The 16,759-nt window shown below is 50.0% G+C and overlaps 6 protein-coding genes across 6 annotated transcripts; 3 read left to right on the top strand and 3 right to left on the bottom strand.

Moving 5' to 3' along the window:
* Positions 1–173: 173 nt before the first annotated feature.
* On the top strand, positions 174–3,653 carry C8Q69DRAFT_396852 (hypothetical protein; the record flags this gene model as incomplete). The annotated part of the gene is made up of 2 exons (XM_028627759.1): positions 174–432; positions 481–3,653. 2 exons carry the CDS (start codon positions 174–176, stop codon positions 3,651–3,653), a joined length of 3,432 nt encoding a protein of 1,143 aa, XP_028489549.1.
* A 266-nt stretch (positions 3,654–3,919) lies between these two features.
* C8Q69DRAFT_489872 (glycosyl hydrolase) lies at positions 3,920–6,697 on the bottom strand. Its single transcript, XM_028632115.1, has 3 exons — positions 5,425–6,697; positions 4,683–5,354; positions 3,920–4,614 (listed from the first exon to the last, which is right to left on the bottom strand). Exons 1-3 carry the CDS (start codon positions 6,537–6,539, stop codon positions 4,008–4,010), a joined length of 2,394 nt encoding a protein of 797 aa, XP_028489550.1. The 5' UTR covers positions 6,540–6,697; the 3' UTR covers positions 3,920–4,007.
* Positions 6,698–7,346: 649 nt separating this feature from the next.
* Positions 7,347–9,284, top strand: C8Q69DRAFT_484594 (alpha-amylase; the record flags this gene model as incomplete). The annotated part of the gene is made up of 6 exons (XM_028631773.1): positions 7,347–7,407; positions 7,493–7,900; positions 7,976–8,571; positions 8,627–8,650; positions 8,710–8,953; positions 9,031–9,284. 6 exons carry the CDS (start codon positions 7,347–7,349, stop codon positions 9,282–9,284), a joined length of 1,587 nt encoding a protein of 528 aa, XP_028489551.1.
* A 497-nt stretch (positions 9,285–9,781) lies between these two features.
* C8Q69DRAFT_489874 (putative siroheme synthase) lies at positions 9,782–12,062 on the bottom strand. Its single transcript, XM_028632116.1, has 2 exons — positions 11,357–12,062; positions 9,782–11,294 (listed from the first exon to the last, which is right to left on the bottom strand). Exons 1-2 carry the CDS (start codon positions 11,679–11,681, stop codon positions 9,895–9,897), a joined length of 1,725 nt encoding a protein of 574 aa, XP_028489552.1. The 5' UTR covers positions 11,682–12,062; the 3' UTR covers positions 9,782–9,894.
* An 851-nt stretch (positions 12,063–12,913) lies between these two features.
* On the bottom strand, positions 12,914–14,102 carry C8Q69DRAFT_503415 (hypothetical protein; the record flags this gene model as incomplete). The annotated part of the gene is made up of 3 exons (XM_028632489.1): positions 12,914–13,067; positions 13,133–13,467; positions 13,581–14,102. The coding sequence occupies 3 exons, from the start codon at positions 14,100–14,102 to the stop codon at positions 12,914–12,916; spliced, it is 1,011 nt and encodes a 336-aa protein (XP_028489553.1).
* Positions 14,103–15,193: 1,091 nt separating this feature from the next.
* On the top strand, positions 15,194–16,753 carry C8Q69DRAFT_484596 (beta-lactamase family protein; the record flags this gene model as incomplete). The annotated part of the gene is made up of 5 exons (XM_028631774.1): positions 15,194–15,561; positions 15,615–15,662; positions 15,732–16,112; positions 16,182–16,465; positions 16,554–16,753. 5 exons carry the CDS (start codon positions 15,194–15,196, stop codon positions 16,751–16,753), a joined length of 1,281 nt encoding a protein of 426 aa, XP_028489554.1.
* Between the last annotated feature and the right edge of the window lie 6 nt (positions 16,754–16,759).

The following is a 16,759-nucleotide window of genomic DNA, read 5'->3' on the forward strand; positions in this document are numbered from 1 at the left end:
GTCACTGTGCGTTATCCCTCTCGAACGGATAATCCAGTTAGTCCTCTCAACACGGCCGACCCCGCCTGAAGAGGAGTGGGATACAACAGTTCGTGGACCGCCGAACAGCAAGCCCTCGAAGGGCCGCAGAAGTGGAGGGGTTATTGGATCGTCGGTCAAACGAGTATCACATCATGACAACTGAAGTGGCACGAGTTGCAGACCATGGCCGTCCGAGGGCACCAAGAGCGCCCAGGCGCGGAGGCAGAGGTCGCGGAGGTCGTGCGGTGAACGAAAACACATCGCGTCCAGAATCAGCGTCACAGACAAACCCTGTCTCGCAAATACCAGCACAGCACACCGACACCGCTGCGTCAAGGGAAACACAATGGTCAGCCGAGACGTCCAGAAGACGGAGACCAAGAGGGAGAAGAGGAGGTAATGGTGGCAACGGTGGCCGGGCAGAGCAGACAGAACAGCCCCCAACGCAGAGACGGACAGATACTGGAGGCGGAGATCGGAGGACACCTAGAAATAGAGGTTCTGCCGTGGTCGGTGGGAGGAAGTTTGGAGGACAACTGACGAGACACGGGGCTACTGACGAAGAGGGATCTGTGGGCGAGGGTGGCCATCAGAACCATACAGAGCAGGATGCAGGACTGAGGGCGGATGCGCCAGAATTTGTTCCTGGGCAGACGGTAGCGCCTCCAGGTGGTTCCGACTCGACCTCGAAGGGGAAATCAAAACCGACGCCATCTCGATCGAGACCACCAAAGGTGACAACCAAATCGACTGCGGAGGATATCACCACTCGAATCCATGAAGACATCTCCCACAATCTCTACGAGTGCCCAATCTGCACAAACGAGCTGGGCAGCAAATCTCGTGTTTGGTCCTGCAGACTCTGCTGGACGGTATTCCACCTGAGTTGTATTAAGAAATGGTCAAAAAATGAAGGTTCTGCTTTCCGCAATGACCAGCAGCGACAACAGGATGGAGAAGACGAGACTAACACCCCGCGCCAATGGCGTTGCCCCGGCTGCAATCTCCCCCAGGACACTCTGCCAACGACATATTCTTGTTGGTGTGAGAAGGAGGTCGACCCTCGTTCGCTGCCCGGTCTGCCTCCACATTCATGTGGACAGACCTGCTCCCGTCCCAGGCCAGGATGCCCACATCCGTGCGATTCGATCTGTCACGCAGGTCCCTGTCCTCCATGTACTGCCATGGGCCCGACTCTGGACTGTTTCTGCGGGAAGAATTCATCTACGAAACGCTGCGTCGAGACTGACTATGTCAATGGATGGAGCTGCGGTCAGATCTGCGAGGACCTGCTACCGTGCGGAGAGCATACCTGCCCACGGCCCTGCCACGAAGGACTTTGTGGCGATTGTGAGGTAAAGGTGCAGACAAAGTGCTACTGTGGAAAAGTAGAGACGGAGATGCTATGCAGCTCCAAAGAGGAGGAGATTCCAAGTGCACAACTATCGGATGATATGTCCCATACGGAGGAATGGATTGGATCCTTCCGCTGTGGAGAAACGTGCAATCGCCCGTTTGACTGCGGGGTGCATTTCTGCCAGAAGGATTGTCATCCCCAGGAGGCTACGGCCGCCCATTGCCCGAGATCTGCAGATGTTATCACTAAATGTCCTTGCGGCAAGACGCCGTTAGCTCAGATCCCTGGATTTTCTCCGAGAACGTCCTGCGAGGATCCCATCCCGAACTGTCAGGAGGCTTGCGGAAAGCTGCTACCGTGTGGCCATCCATGTCCTATGATTTGCCACACCGGCGCATGTCGGCCCTGCCTGCGCATGGTCAAGATTCAATGTCGCTGTGGCCGCAGTTCATTTGACAGTGTCTGTCACCAAGGCTCGGAAGAGCCGCCTCAGTGTTTCCGTATATGCAAGGCTACTATGAACTGTGGTCGTCATACGTGTGCGGAACATTGCTGCCCAGGGGAGCGCAAAGCTCTTGAAAGGCAGGCGACTCGGCGAAAGCTGCGGTCGTTGAACTCAACCACTCGTCCTGATGATGATATCGAAGCGGAGCATATCTGTACCAGGGTCTGCGGTCGATTGCTTAAATGCGAAAAGCATACGTGCCCAGAGTTGTGTCACAAAGGGAGTTGCAATACCTGCCGGGAGGCAATCTTCGATGAAATCACATGCAACTGTGGTCGATCCGTCCTTTATCCTCCCTTACCCTGTGGTACCAAGCCACCGCCCTGCCGGTTCGATTGCGAGCGACCCAAAGCTTGCCATCATCCACAGACACCCCATAACTGCCATACTGATGATGAGAGTTGCCCCAAGTGCCCTTATCTGACGGAAAAGAAATGCCTCTGTGGGAAAAAAGACCTCAAAAACCAGCCATGCTGGCTGATAGATGCACGGTGTGGCTTGATTTGTGGAAAACCATTGAAATGTGGCTCCCATACATGTCAGAAAGGTTGTCACCGTCCAGGCGATTGCGAAGATGCTACGGAGCCGTGTCGCCAGCCCTGTGGAAAGAACAAGTCGCTCTGCGGTCATGCTTGTGTAGAACCTTGCCATGCGCCTTATCCTTGTCCGGAGAAGACACCGTGTTCCACCAAGGTCACTGTAACATGTGCTTGTGGACGTTTGCGACAGGAGAAACGCTGCGGCGCCGTCAAAGCATCTATTTCAAAGGGTCAAGTGCAGCAACAGCAGCAAGCCCCTGCGTTGACTCCGTTGAAATGTGATGATGAATGCGCGCGTTTGGAGCGTAACCGCTCCTTGGCGTCGGCATTGAAGATCGATATCGACCCATCCACAACTTCCGCCAACGGTCCTTCTCCGCATATTACTTCGAGTAATCTGCCATACTCTGCAGAAACACTTGACATGTACATCCAGCTTTCTTCGTCTTCAACTTTGTCAACGTTGCAGAGCTACGAATCAACCCTTCATTCCCTTGCCGTCAGCACTACACAGCGTTCTGTGCGTTTCCAACCTGCAAAGGCACCTCTTCGAGCATTTGCCCACTCACTCGCTGCCGATTGGGGCTTCGCCACGGAGAGCTTCGATCCGGAGCCACACCGACACGTCTTCGTCTTGAAACCTACATCCTGGACCCCGCCAATTTTCGGGTTCGGCAACGGTTCGTCCATGGGAATCGGTGGAATGAGCGTTGGTGACTGTGTGAAGTTCCGAGAGAGGGAAAGGATGAAGGAGCGCGAGGCTCAACGAGCAGCTCTAGCGGAAGCAAAGGCGCTCCGTGAAGGCAACGCCGGCTCGAAAGCCAGCGGTGCGGACGGTGGCTGGGCCCAAGTCGCATCGCGAAGGAAAAACGGTTCAGATTCTACAAATGCTCCGGCAGTGATGAAGACAGGCGGTGTTCCATCTTTCTCCGGTTCATTCTATGCCGCTCTTTCGGGTGACTCCACTGAGCGGAGCGGAAACAGTGGACGCTTGGTTCTACGGTCTGGTGTGGGCGCCAGCAAGAACCTGCGTAACAAAGTTGAAGTTGCGGATAGTTGGGAAGAGGAGGTTGAGAAGGAAGAAGAAGAGGAAAAGAAAGAGATGGAACAAGCACGATCGGAAACCTCTGGTGATGGAAAGGATCAGAGCCCCCAGGGTCCCCACAATGATGGCGACACCATAGACAAAAGTGAGAAATTTGGCGTTGAAAGCGTTACTGGAAAAAAATGAGTCATGAACAGGGAGCTTAATAGATTCTACACAACAGCTGATGATTTGTGTTCTTTTTTTTATGACACGAATTTTCCCCCCCATTGTTGTGGCTGGATGGCCTCTTAGCGTTTTATTTAATATTTGTACATAGAGATTTGCTCTGGATGAGCGGGTGCATGGTGTATATATTATCGAAGAAAAATATTCTTGCCAATTGGCTGTTTCGTTTCTGTCTACTAGTGCCTCGATTATGCAAGATAGTTGATATAGAGTAAATGAAACTTCGCGACTTAGTATTTGCCAAGCATTCTCTGCTATATACACATGGTAGACCGTTCCATACACCCACCCCGTCGGCCGTAACTAGATCATCTAGAACGAAAAATCTTCTAGAAGTTGCGTTCCAACAGTCGACAGACTCGGCGGCAGATCTTCCGGCCTTGTACCCCAGCTACTCTCTTCATTTCCAAGAGTCAACTCCAACGTCATTCCTTCCGTGAAGAATTCATGCCCGATCCAATTCTTCGAATACGGTCGGCCATTGAGGGTAGCGTTCTGTATATAGATACTCTGGTATGTCTTATCGAAATTGACATTCCGGATCGTAGCAGTTTGATTAGTCTCGGGATGTGTAAAGCTCACGGATTCAAAGAATGGCGGGGTGATTAAGTATACATTTTGTCCTGGGTTAGGGAAAAGACCTGCCATTGAGAAAACGGTGAAGGCTCCCATGGCTCCCGAGTCGTCGTTTCCTGGAAGGCCATCATTCGAGGCGTTGAATGATGCGGGTATGTAACTGTGGGAGCGACGCGCAGAGAGTGCTGGTCGGCCTGCGTAATGATATTGGAAGACGGTGAGGAAGACTGGCTCGTTACCAATGTCGGCGAGACCTGAGGTGTGGAAGAAGTCGAGACGCGAGACAAACTCATCGGGGCCTCCGAGTAGTTTGATTAAGCTTGCCATGTCGTGAGGAACGTAACTACAATCTTGAGGTTAGTGGTCAAATAAACAAATGAGACTAAAACATATCGGAAAGGGCCCACTAACAACTGGTACTCCCAGATGCTTGATTCGAACGTCTCTGAGGGATTAGAGGTCAAGGAGCAGAAGTCTGTAAGGGGACTGCAGGCAATAGGATCTTGATATCCCCATGTGCCATTGAGGAACTTCGGTTGGAAGAAGCCGGCGAATCCAGTATCTGTACCGTTGATGAATGACTCCTGATCTGCTTTGAAGAGGTTCTTCCAATTAGATGCTCTCGAAAGATACTTCGTATATTCTTTCCCTATACCCCTGCCTACTGTTGACAGGCTGAAGTCATTATAGGAATATTCCAAGGTTCGAGAAATGCTCCTCGAATTGGTTCCGAATCCTAGGTAGTCGAAATCAAGGTACGGGATATACTTTAGTCGTTTCCAGCTCATAAGACCTCCTCGCCCCTCGTAGGACCACTCCAGTGGCTCGTTTTCAGCGTCGTTGACCATCGCTTTGTAGGCAAGATTCCAATCGATCCCGGTAAGGTTCTTGATATAGGCATCTGCGAGGAGTACATCCGCATTGGAGCCACCCTGCGTCCATCCTTTACAGAGACTCATCCGGCAATCTGGGAGCCATCCCTCGTGGACATAGGTGTCGAGAAGACTACGTATCATGCTGGATTGCGCGCTGGGATCTATAATGGTCAAGAGTGGATGCTGGGCCCGGAAAGAGTCCCAGATACTGCAAAGCAAGGCGAGTCAGTCAGTTGTACTGGCCGGAGTAGATTGTCTAGAAGAGAGGGTATAGTCACCAGTAGAATGAATCGAAATAAGGCTCCCCGCTCTCCCAGAGAGGATTCTCCCCGGTGTAATCCTGGGGTGAAAGCATCGTTCTATAAATGCCACTCCAGAAACTTGTTAAAAGAGCGTCGCTCGCTCCTCCCGCCTCTACTGAGATTGGACTGAGCTTTTCTCTCCATGCTGCTTCAGCACGTTCCCGCAGGGAGTCGAAGTCTCCTACAGGATTAGGGATCTCCCGTTGCGCATTTTGACAAGCTTTGTCGGTGCTGATGAAGCTCACTCCCACTCTTGCATTCACTACGCCGTCACTAGGTCGTTGGAACCTGACGAAGCCACCCGCCTGGATATAGAAATTGTTAAAGCCGCGCGTAACATATAGCTTCTTTGGCTCGGTTCCTGCTCTGTTGTTGACCCAAATTCCACTGTCATGGACAGCCGCGCCAGCAAAATCGACACAGAAGTATGAGACGTATGAGCCGGCACCGAAACTGGGAAGAAAAGTTCCATTTCCCGTGATCCTACCTGTCGTATGATCAATACCAATTGAAGCATTCTGCCGACTGTCCCACTCATCGGTCAAATCGAGCAGCATCAAAGGACTCAGCACGGAACCATTGCTGGTTGTCTCCGCCGGAAAGTGAAATCTATACAGCGCTGCATGTTCCGTGGCCGTCATTTCAGCCTGGATGCCATTCTGTAAACTCAAGGCGAAATAACCAGGTCGGGCAACAACGGAATTTGCGATATAAGGCAGGGCGCGATCGGCCTTGGGAAACTTGCAATTGTCGATCTCGTCTTCAGGACAATACTGCGGGAATAAAGGGAAATTTCCCAACGATGGATTACCACCCGTGCCTGAATCATGCATATGGGAAAACCCAGTTATGTTGCTTTTATCGGTCGAGAAGCCTCCTGTATTCTGACCATTGACATCGGCTACAGGTTTCGCCATGCCATAAGGCAGGCTTGCGCCTGCGAAGACGTTGCCACCATTGTCACTTCCGATCAAAGGGTTCACATAGCGCAGCACGTCTATCTCCGCCTTGCTTGCAGGGCCACTGGATGCTCCCCAAGCTGGTTCTATAGCAAATAGCAGGAAGAAAGCAGCTTGTCGCAGTGAGCACATGGCTATGACTGCGGTTGATAACACCGCGTCGAATGCTCTTCCAAGTCTCTGTTCTTCTAAATTTCAGGTTGTCAATACTCAGAGAGAGAGACTGCTCGTCCAGAATGCGGGGATGGGCGACTTAGAGATCTGCAGAGCGACGACTTGGCGTCCTACGATAAGGATGATTGCTACAGTAGCATTACTAGCATCTGAGAGTCCAGTATTACGCGATAGGGATATTGGCAGTCTCGAGAGTCAGGGACAGGACATAGAAGGAAGCTGCGTATGTGCCTCCATATTCCTATGCTGGCAGACAGTCTCACCTGCTGTATCCTCGGCCGATCCCCAGAATCCTCCTTACAGCCACACGACCATCGCAGCCAGGGACGAGCTCTGCGCCAAAGGAACTGGGGCTGATTTTGAAGCTAGAAAGTGTTAGTGTCTTTCCCGCAGCTTCCGGTTGGCGATCCGTTGGTTCATCTTCGGTTCCTGAACGCTTATCATCCCTCGCAGGGCTGTCATTCTTGCGCTCTGTCCGCCTTGCAGAGAAGGAGTTCCATCGGATCTTATCAATTTATTATTATTTTCGACGCCAAGCCGATTGCTCCTCGCATCACTCTCGTTTCTCCTTTCTGCGAATTCTGATTGCTTACACTAGATGGATGGGGCCCGGGCATCGCGCCCTTTTTTTCTTTCTTTTTCTTAAAATAGACCGAAACATAGTGTAGCACTGTACATATATTTCCGCGGATGCTCTCGCTCGTTTTATTCACGGCCCTTTTGTCCTTCACCCTGGGCTGGTATTTTGGGTCGGATGATCGCAAGATGAGGGCGCTGTTTCGCTGCGGAGCAAGCAGGAAAAGGTCCAAATGGGAGGAAATCGAACGTGAGTGCAGTGTCTCCTATTTTTCCCGCACGTACAGTAGCTTGCCAGAGAGAGAGAGAGCGATTCTAATCTTCATATTATACAGATGAGGCGGAGCGTCTGGACCTGTTACCGACATGGGACACTCCGGACAATGTTCTGATGATGCAGGCCTTTGAATGGCATGTTCCTGCTGATCAGAAACATTGGCGGCGATTGGACAAGGTTTTGCCCGACCTCAAAGATATCGGAGTTGACACCATCTGGCTGCCTCCCGGATGCAAAGGAATGAGCCCATCCACCAACGGCTACGACATCTACGATCTGTATGACTTGGGAGAATTCGATCAAAAGGGCTCCCGAGCGACCAAATGGGGTACGAAGGAAGAGCTTCTTGCTCTGAGCTTAACCGCCCAGAAACTTGGCATTGGGATCTATTGGGATGCAGTCTTGAATCACAAGGCTGCTGCTGACTACACAGAAAAATTTGAGGCCGTAAAAGTAGACCCACAAGGTATGTCGAATGTCATTGACCCCATTATTTGGTTGGGCCCTTTTGCTTTACAAGCAACTCACAAGTCCTTTCCAGAACGTAATATAGAAATCTCCAAGCCAGAACGGATCGAAGGATGGGTAGGATACGACTTTCCGGGCCGTGGAGAGAAATACAGCTCTATGAAGTATCACTGGTACCATTTCAGTGGCATTGACTACAATGCGATTGATAATAAAAACGCCATATATAAAATTGCTGGCCCCGGCAAAAACTGGTCCCAAGATGTTAGCAAGGAAAATGGCAATTACGATTACCTCATGTTTGCCAATCTAGATTACTCGAACCAAGATGTCAGACAAGATGTCATGCGCTGGGGAGAGTGGATTGGACAACAGCTACCACTCTGCGGAATGAGGCTGGATGCTGCTAAACATTATTCCTGTCGATTCCAGAAGGATTTCGTCGAGCACATGAAACGCACTGTCGGATCCAATTGGTCCTTCATTGCCGAGTACTGGAAAGGATCACCGGGTGAACTACTCGACTACCTTCAAAGGATGGATCGACAGGTGTCTTTGTTCGATGCGCCACTTGTTTATCGCTTTTCGAGGTTCTCGCAGACCGAAGGTGCTGATCTGAGACGCATCTTCGATGAGACTATTGTGAAATACGAACCTCAGCACGCAGTGGTATGTGCAGCCTTGTGACGCTAATGATTCCATTTAGTACTGACATGTTCTGCAGACATTCGTAGCAAATCATGATACTGTAAGTGCAACTTCTAACTGCGCCACTTCTGGAAGATCGATTTGTTGACACCTCTTCAGCAACCCGGCCAAAGCCTAGAAGCCCCCATTACAGCATATTTCAAACCTCTTGCCTACGCCCTCATCTTACTTCGCAGAGAAGGTCAGCCGTGCATTTTCTACGGCGATCTGTACGGAATCCAAGGCGGAGCTAAGACTTCCTCACCGCCATCCTGCGGAGGGAAACTTCCTCACCTAGCTCTGGCACGGAAGCTATATGCATATGGCGAACAACGTGATTATTTTGACCGTCGAAACTGCATAGGTCTGTATTATTCCCCGCCCGGGAAAAAACTATGCCTTGGAGGTTCATATGAGATGAGCAGAGCTAACTGCTACCAGGCTTCGTTCGATATGGCAACTTGAGACACTCTTCTGGTCTTGCATGCGTTCTTAGCAACGGCGCCGCCTCGACAAAGCGTATGTTCGTCGGTAAGCAGCATGCTGGAGAGCGATGGACAGACCTTCTCGAGTGGAATAAGGAGACTGTTGTCATTGACGGCCAGGGCTACGGTATCTTCCCTGTTTTAGCCATGAGTGTCAGTGTTTGGGTCAACGACAGAGCGGACGGGAGAGATCGATTTGGACATTTGTGAGTTACTAATATACCATGGATTTATAGTGACTCGTTACTAACGATGTTGCATTCGGTAGTGATGCGGATATATACAAGTATTAGATCTCCTCTTTCTGATATACCCCCGGAGGAGCGATGGATTCATGTGATCACTATATGTACATTACTGACGATACTGAGTATATTATCCTCATTTGTCCACTGATAAAATCAAGGCAATCAAGACACTCTCCCAAGTGTTGTCCAACTAAGTTTACGGAGCTTGGATCTCATTCTAATTATGAGAGTCGGTGCTATGCTCCTTGCCTGAACAGGTTGCACTGAATGACGGATAGGGGAACTCGATACGAGAGCAGATTGAAAGCTCAGATCCAAATACAATGAGTATTCTATTTTTTTCAGTGTCAACAACTGTCGTTCCTTGTCACCCCTGAATATCATTTCAGTCAAACTCATTCGTATATAACATCTATCTATCCGTCTATGGTATCTCAGATTTATATAAAAGAAAAGGAAAAAAAAAAAGAATATTTACAAATCTCATGCGCTTCCAACCATGCAATGCATCGTAACTCCATAGTAAAAGCGGAGACGAAAGGGAAAGGAAAAATAGCTGAGCGTTCACGATTCTACGATGCAGTCCCATTCGAAAGTCCAGATGCATCGACGAGGGGCAGATCGCCTCCCTGATGCAGACCATCTAAGCCTCGAAATCCCTCCTCTACGACCCATTTTTGACCACTTGAATTGTGAAGGACGTGGCAGCTGGCTCCAACAACCAAGAGGCCAGGGGGTCGTGAGCCTTCCTCTTCCACGGCGAGACATACATGCTCCAGGGTAGAACGGATGACTCTTTGATCGCTGCACGAAGCTCGCTCGATGACGGCGCACGGCGTGTCTTTGGGCCAGAGCGCTCGCGTTCTGGCCTTTGACTGTCCGTCTGTCTCCGTGGGGGAGGTGGTCAGGGACTCAATCAAAGCTGACAACCGATGCAGAGCCATGAGAAAGACTACTGTCTGTGTCGGGACATACGTTGGTGGTTCCGGAGCAGCGCCCTTCCTGCCTGTGCCGGTACAGATGAGGACCTGATCCGCCACACTGCGGTGCGTGGGTGGTATCCCAGCGAATAACGGCGCACTGAGAGCACTCGTAATCCCAGGAAGTACGATAGGTGTGTATCCTTCGTTTCTGAAAAAGTGATACTCCTCTGCACCCCGGCCGTAGAGATAAGGATCTCCCTGTTTCAGTCTCAGCACCTGTCGACCTTTACGCAGAGCTTCCAGGCCCATTTGGAGGAATTCTTCTTGGGCCTGGTCGGCGTTTCCAGGGAACTTCCGTGCGATGTGAACTTCCGTTCGGCGAGGGATGAGTTCCAGCACGGGCGCTGGGACCAGCTTGTCTGCCAGGATGATATCTGCGTTTTGGATCGCGTGGTATGTTGCTCTCGTAAGAAGTTCTGGGTGGCCCGGGCCCGATCCAGCGAGGATGATCGCGCCCTTATTTCGGACAACAACACCGTTGCTGGGAGCAGTGTTCTCGGATGTTGAATTGGAGCTTTCGGATGAATAGGCCGTGAGGATCGCGTCCACATCTGAGTCGTCGATAGCAGCGAGTTTCCGCAGGGGCCAGTATTCGCAGATTTGGGAGAACCAGCGCATCCGCCGGTTTTTCGCTGCAGAGATATCCTCCGCTGTTACCAACGCGTTAAATGTATGTTTCTGCGCCTTGGTGTCTTCCTCTTCCACCTCGAATGCCCCGTCAACTAATCCAGCTGCCCGATCTTCCTCCCAGATCCGTCGTCGGATGGAACCTAACCGATCAATTGCAGGACCCAGATCTGGCGGGAGGAACGATGCGATCTCTCTCCGCAACCGCGATGCCATTTTGCAACCTCGCCCAGACGTTGTGATTCCAATGTGCAAGGGTCCGTCAGAGTGCGTTGAGAGTAGGGTAAATGTGCAGAGTTCAGGAGCGTCAGATACATTAACTGGGATTCTGAGTCGACGACACATTGTAGATATGTGCGAGCCTTGAGAGAGACAACCATGTTAGTGGATATTCTCTCGTTGCGTGCTGGTATCTTCAACTTACTCAAAGGATCGCTGCCCCCCAATGTGACGAAGACCGCATCCACAACGCTCTCTACTTCAGCACGTCCCAGAGTCGTAAGATCAGAATCTTGAAAGTCCCGTCGCAGCCATTCCACTGCGCCCTCTTCGATCCGTTGCGTAAGACTGAAATGCATGTCCGCGGTCTCCGGTGCGATAATGATGGGTTTCGCGCCTGCTTCCAAGCATCGTGTACAACGCGCCGCCGCGAGAGAGCCTGAACCGATCACCAGATGAACCTGCGAGGTCGCATCTATCGCGGTGAGTAATGGAGCTGGTGAGACATCACCAGGCCCGGAAGGCTTCATTGCTGGTTAGTATCGCCGCCAGGCCGTTCTCTCTTCCCAGGACTGTTAAAGTAGCTGGAAAATAGTGTGTATATATAAAATTCCCCGATAGATCCACAGAGATAAACGATAGAGAGTATATATCAATATCTTCCTGACTTGATATATCTCCTCGGAATAAGTTGAATGACTGTTATAAACCTTTTTGTCGATAATTTCCGCGGAGATGAAAACGAACAGCCAATCAGCAGACACGATGGTAATATCCGGTTGCGGAGTGGAAGCTGTGGCAATTCTGCAATTGCAGATAAAAACGAATTCTCGTCGGAATATAAAGAATCAGGGAAATAAACCACAGCGGAGGATATTATTCGTATCTATAGTAATATTTTTTATGACTTTATTCCCGCTAATTTGGACTCTTTTGCCTCTTTTTTTTTCTCTTTTACTTTTGATCCCCAATTCCGCCTGTCATTACGATTGCGTGATTGGCATGCATTCTGGTTGGTCCGTGTGCGATACAAGTGGATGACATAAGCCCCTCACTTATCTTATCAGTAACACCCCGCATCTGTTGATCTTGCAGTTCATAGCATACTCTAATTTGCCATCAATGGTTATGGAATGTCCTATGTTTCACAGAATTAGGCCCATATAGAGCCACAGTAGCCAAGAGAATATTGACATTTCTGCATCTATCTTTAAAAGAAGCTGATTACTAGGCTATCTTCCAGCAATATAGCTGGCCTTACTCCGCAACAGCGCCAGAAAGCAATGGAGCTGATGAAAGCCGAGAAAGCACCCGCCCGTAGATGGGAAGAGACGATGTCAGGACTGGGTGTTTGATACGCTCATTCTACTCGAGGTGGAAGATCTGGTTCCATCGGGTACGGCTGAGTTTTGGAAAGAGATGATAGGAAAATCGACAAAACAGGTCAGAAGGACTTGTGGTAGAAACTGGAGGGGCTTTGGCTAGAGCACTTTTTGAGGCCTCCATTGTGCCAGATGCTAGTTTGAAATATACTGGTTGAGTGAGTCGTTCATGCTTTCATACCAATACAAGCCAGGCCTATCTACTATATTTGTTCGTTGTCTCTAATTTATGGTGGATGCATTATTAATGAGATATATATTTACCGTCTATGAATGATACTGTCATGAGCCATGCACCATGCAAAGTAAACAAGACTATCGACTGTCTCTCGGAACTCCACCCAAGACCGTGCGTGAAACGCATACTCCAGTTTCAGAGCCTACCAGGTCTCTGCCTTACCCAGAAATCTAAATTGGTCACCACTTCCAGGAACATGACTCAGGTCCAATTGTCTGGCCATCTCTCGAACCAACGAGATGGTGCCCTGGATCTCAGTCTTGGATGCACCAAGGTTGCGGCAGCCGAAGAAGTGGCTACATGGAGATGTCAGTAATCTAGATGGTTTTTGAGAATGATCTCGAAGAGACGTCGAACTCACCCCTTGGCCTGCGGTGCTACGTCATCGACCAGACAGCAAACGAATTCCAGAATGCCCGTCTCCTTGCCATTCATGATGCTAGTCTCGGCCATCAGTTCACCATAGATGCTCGCGACGGCGTAGTAGCTCAGATCCCCTCCGGAACTGCGTCCCATCGATTCGAGCACGCGGTCCGTATGCTGGGTGTAGATTTGGGAGAAGAAGTCTTTTCCCCGTCGATATTTCTCTTCCGGTGGGATCGGTGCTCGCAGAGACGTGTCGGAGTTGAGTATTTGAACCAGGTCCGCGGAGTTCTTCTGTAACGAAGATTGTAGAGAAAGCAGACCGTTGATTCCCTTCAAGACATTCTTAGTACATAATACCCACTTTATTTATCTAGTGTCTCGCAGAGGATATCTTATTCAACAATATCAAAGAGAGGGGGATCAGAGTCTTCTGTCATACATACCCTAGGGAAGCCAACAAGTACACTCGCTTTCAGGCATGCTTCTCTGATCCTTCTTGCGACTGCAAGTTGTTGCGACTGCTCCCCCCCTAGGCTGCTAATATAATGCCAAAGCTCGCCAACAGCGGGCTCACGATGAAAACCAAGAATAGCAGCGGTTGCCACAATATACCACAGCGAGGAGGCGCCGTCAGGGCTCTGCTGTGGAACTATTTTGGACAGTTCGGCGAAGTTGAGCTGCGGCTGCTGTTTCTCTCCATGTCCGCCGTCGGGAGAATCGTTCAGTGCAGAGCTGCTAGATGATGTGGACGAAAATGAGCGAGATTGCCGTCTTCTCTTCCTGCTCCTGAGTTCTGGTTCTGACATCCCCGCACCGTCAGGCCCCGATGATTGTGGAATTACCGTCGATGGAGAGTTGGATGTAGCATAGGGTCTCTGCTGCCTCCCTGGTCCCGAGACTGTCGCTGCGGACAGTGACCCTGCATACCTGTTATAGAGAGATAGCATCGCCTGCCGGTACGGCATTTTTTGACCTTCGACCACTTGTCCGGTCAGTGTGCAATGTATGCTGCGGACTTGACCTGCGAAGGAACGTCCCGATCCGGCAACTCTATGGGCAGTAAGCGCCAGGTCACTCGGGGATCGCTGAGACCCCAAGTGCCTGAGGGAATACAATCCAGTCTGAGGCGATACCGTCGTCCTCAGGTAGCCAGCCATCTGACTCCAACCTGCGGAATACACAGGGCGCTATGTATGGGTTTATGCCGACCGGGAGCGGAGGTTCGGAGTGATTGCCTCTTTACACGTGCTGATGTCGCATTTGCTCCGAAGAAAGGCAAGAGAACCGATCTCAGCTATCTTGATCAGCCTGGTTATCTGATGAGTGCTTGTTTGTTCTTGGTGTAGATACTGAACTGCTGTCCCTGGATTCGCGCGTCGTCGCTGCCAAGCTTCTCGGCCGACCGGCAATGGCGCTGGCTTTCCGTGCTGGAGCGGAGATTATTTTGAAGGGCGAAATCAACAAATTGGCAGTTGAGTATTCCGCCGGTTCTTGCCGATGTAAACAACATCGACTGCCCAGCTTTATCTGGATCTAGATCTGATATCCTGGATTTATAATTCCTACCATTAAGCTCTTGCTATGCCTTTGATGTTCTCGATCTACAATTAACTTGATGAACGAAATGGATGCTAAGATGTTGTTATCTGCGTACGCTCGTGGGACGCCTAAGTAATACGACCCTCCCCCAATTGAAATTCAAACAAAGTCCCTTGGAACAAAATCCATAACACAATGCTATTCATGATAGGCTCTGGAGGCCTCAAGCGTACAGCTTTTTTCAGGGAAATTTCATGCTGACCGGGATCAAGGATGATGGTATGACTCATAGTGACTACGGCGTAATATTTCTCTCCAAGCCGAAGATCTTCTACGCTGCCTAACAGGGAAAGGAAGAACCTCCTTTTCTTTCCTTATTATTTGGCTGGGGAGAGAGATAAACAAGTAGACGAGGTATCTTGAGTTTCTACGCGTTACTAGTAGAAGTTGAGCATAGCCCTTTTTACAGGGTGATTTCTGTTTCCTGATCGACACCACATACTGGAGATAGACAGCCATGGACCTCTTTCACTCCCCAGAATTCTCTTCCCATGTGGAGGAACTCATGGAGGAGCACCATGTGCCTGGGGTTTCTATCGCTATAGTCCAGAACGAAACGATAGCCTCAACAGGCTACGGGAAGTTATCATTCGAACCCCCTGTACCATGTACAGCAGATACGCTATTCAATATCGCATCCGCATCGAAATCCTTAACAGCTGCTTCTGTCGGCCTACTAATCGATGATAACAAACATTATCCTGAAGTACAGTACGACGCGACCATGTCGAACTTATTACCCGGCGACTTCGTGACCTCAGAGGCGGGATACACTGAAAGTATTACCGTTGAGGATATACTCAGTCATAGATCAGGCATACCTCCGTCCGTATACACGTTGCTTTCTCTCGTTGATAGTGATTGCTAACGGACACAAGTCATGACTTCTCCTATATGAGCTCGCGAGCAGCAGAACCAGACGACGCGTGATCAGTCACTAGGAATCTGCGCAACTTGCCAGTTTCCGCTACCATTCGAACAAAATTCATCTATAGTAATATGATGTATATAGTGGCAACGTACCTAATAGAAAAGAAGGCTGGTATATCTTTTGCTGATTTCGTGCGAAAACACTTCTTTGGGCCATTAGAGATGAACTCGACAAGTCTCCAACCAGAGGCTGCTCGCGTAAAAGGCCTTGGCGACTGTATTACGGCCGGTTACATATGGGATGCAGATTCGAGAGAATATAAAGAACTCCAGACCCCTGGCAGCCCAGAGGCGCAAGGTGTAGGGTTCATTATTACGAGTGTGAACGACTACATCCGATGGGTCAAGGCAATGATGAACCATGAAGGCCCCATAACGGAAGGAATCTACAAAGGTCTCGTCAAGTCACGGATATTTCAGAATCCGGAGGCTGAGAACCTAAATCTGTTTACTTCACCATCGGTATATACTGCTGGATGGGAAATATTCTATTATTGAGGGCATATGGTGGTTAGTCATGACGGTGCTGACCCTGGCTTCGGTACTGTACATTTCTTCCTCCCTGAATTCAAATTCGGTAGTGCTATCTTTGGGAATTCCAGTGATGGGGGGATAGTCGCTGCCATTGTGATGAGGGAATTGATCGACGAGGTACTCAGAGTCCCGCGGGCTGAACGACCAGATTGGAATAAGATCGTTTCTGCGGAAAATTCGGGGGGTAAGAACAGTGATGAAGAAAAGCTGCACCTGAAGCTTTCCCCTGGTATTCAGGAACCACAGCCTCAGAAGACGCCGCTTAGTGCTTACACAGGCGAGTATCGGAACAAGGGGTAATCGTGTCTTCACTGTTCAGGTTAAGGATGACAAACTCTTCATCGATGCTACAGACCGGTCTATGGGATTCACACTCACATTGGAGCATATTTGTGATCAGACCAAGTACATTGCGCATATGAGCGATTTCTTGGAAGGCGGATATGATCCCCTTATAGCGGAGTTCAAGCTTGAGGGCGATAAGGCTTCTAAGTTGGGTGTGGACCTTGAGAGTGACATAGAGGAGTTGATTTGGTTCACTAGAGTGCAGTAGGGGTAG

This window comes from Paecilomyces variotii, assembly GCF_004022145.1.
Source record: "Paecilomyces variotii strain CBS 101075 chromosome Unknown C8Q69scaffold_1, whole genome shotgun sequence".
Lineage (NCBI taxonomy): Eukaryota > Fungi > Ascomycota > Eurotiomycetes > Eurotiales > Thermoascaceae > Paecilomyces > Paecilomyces variotii.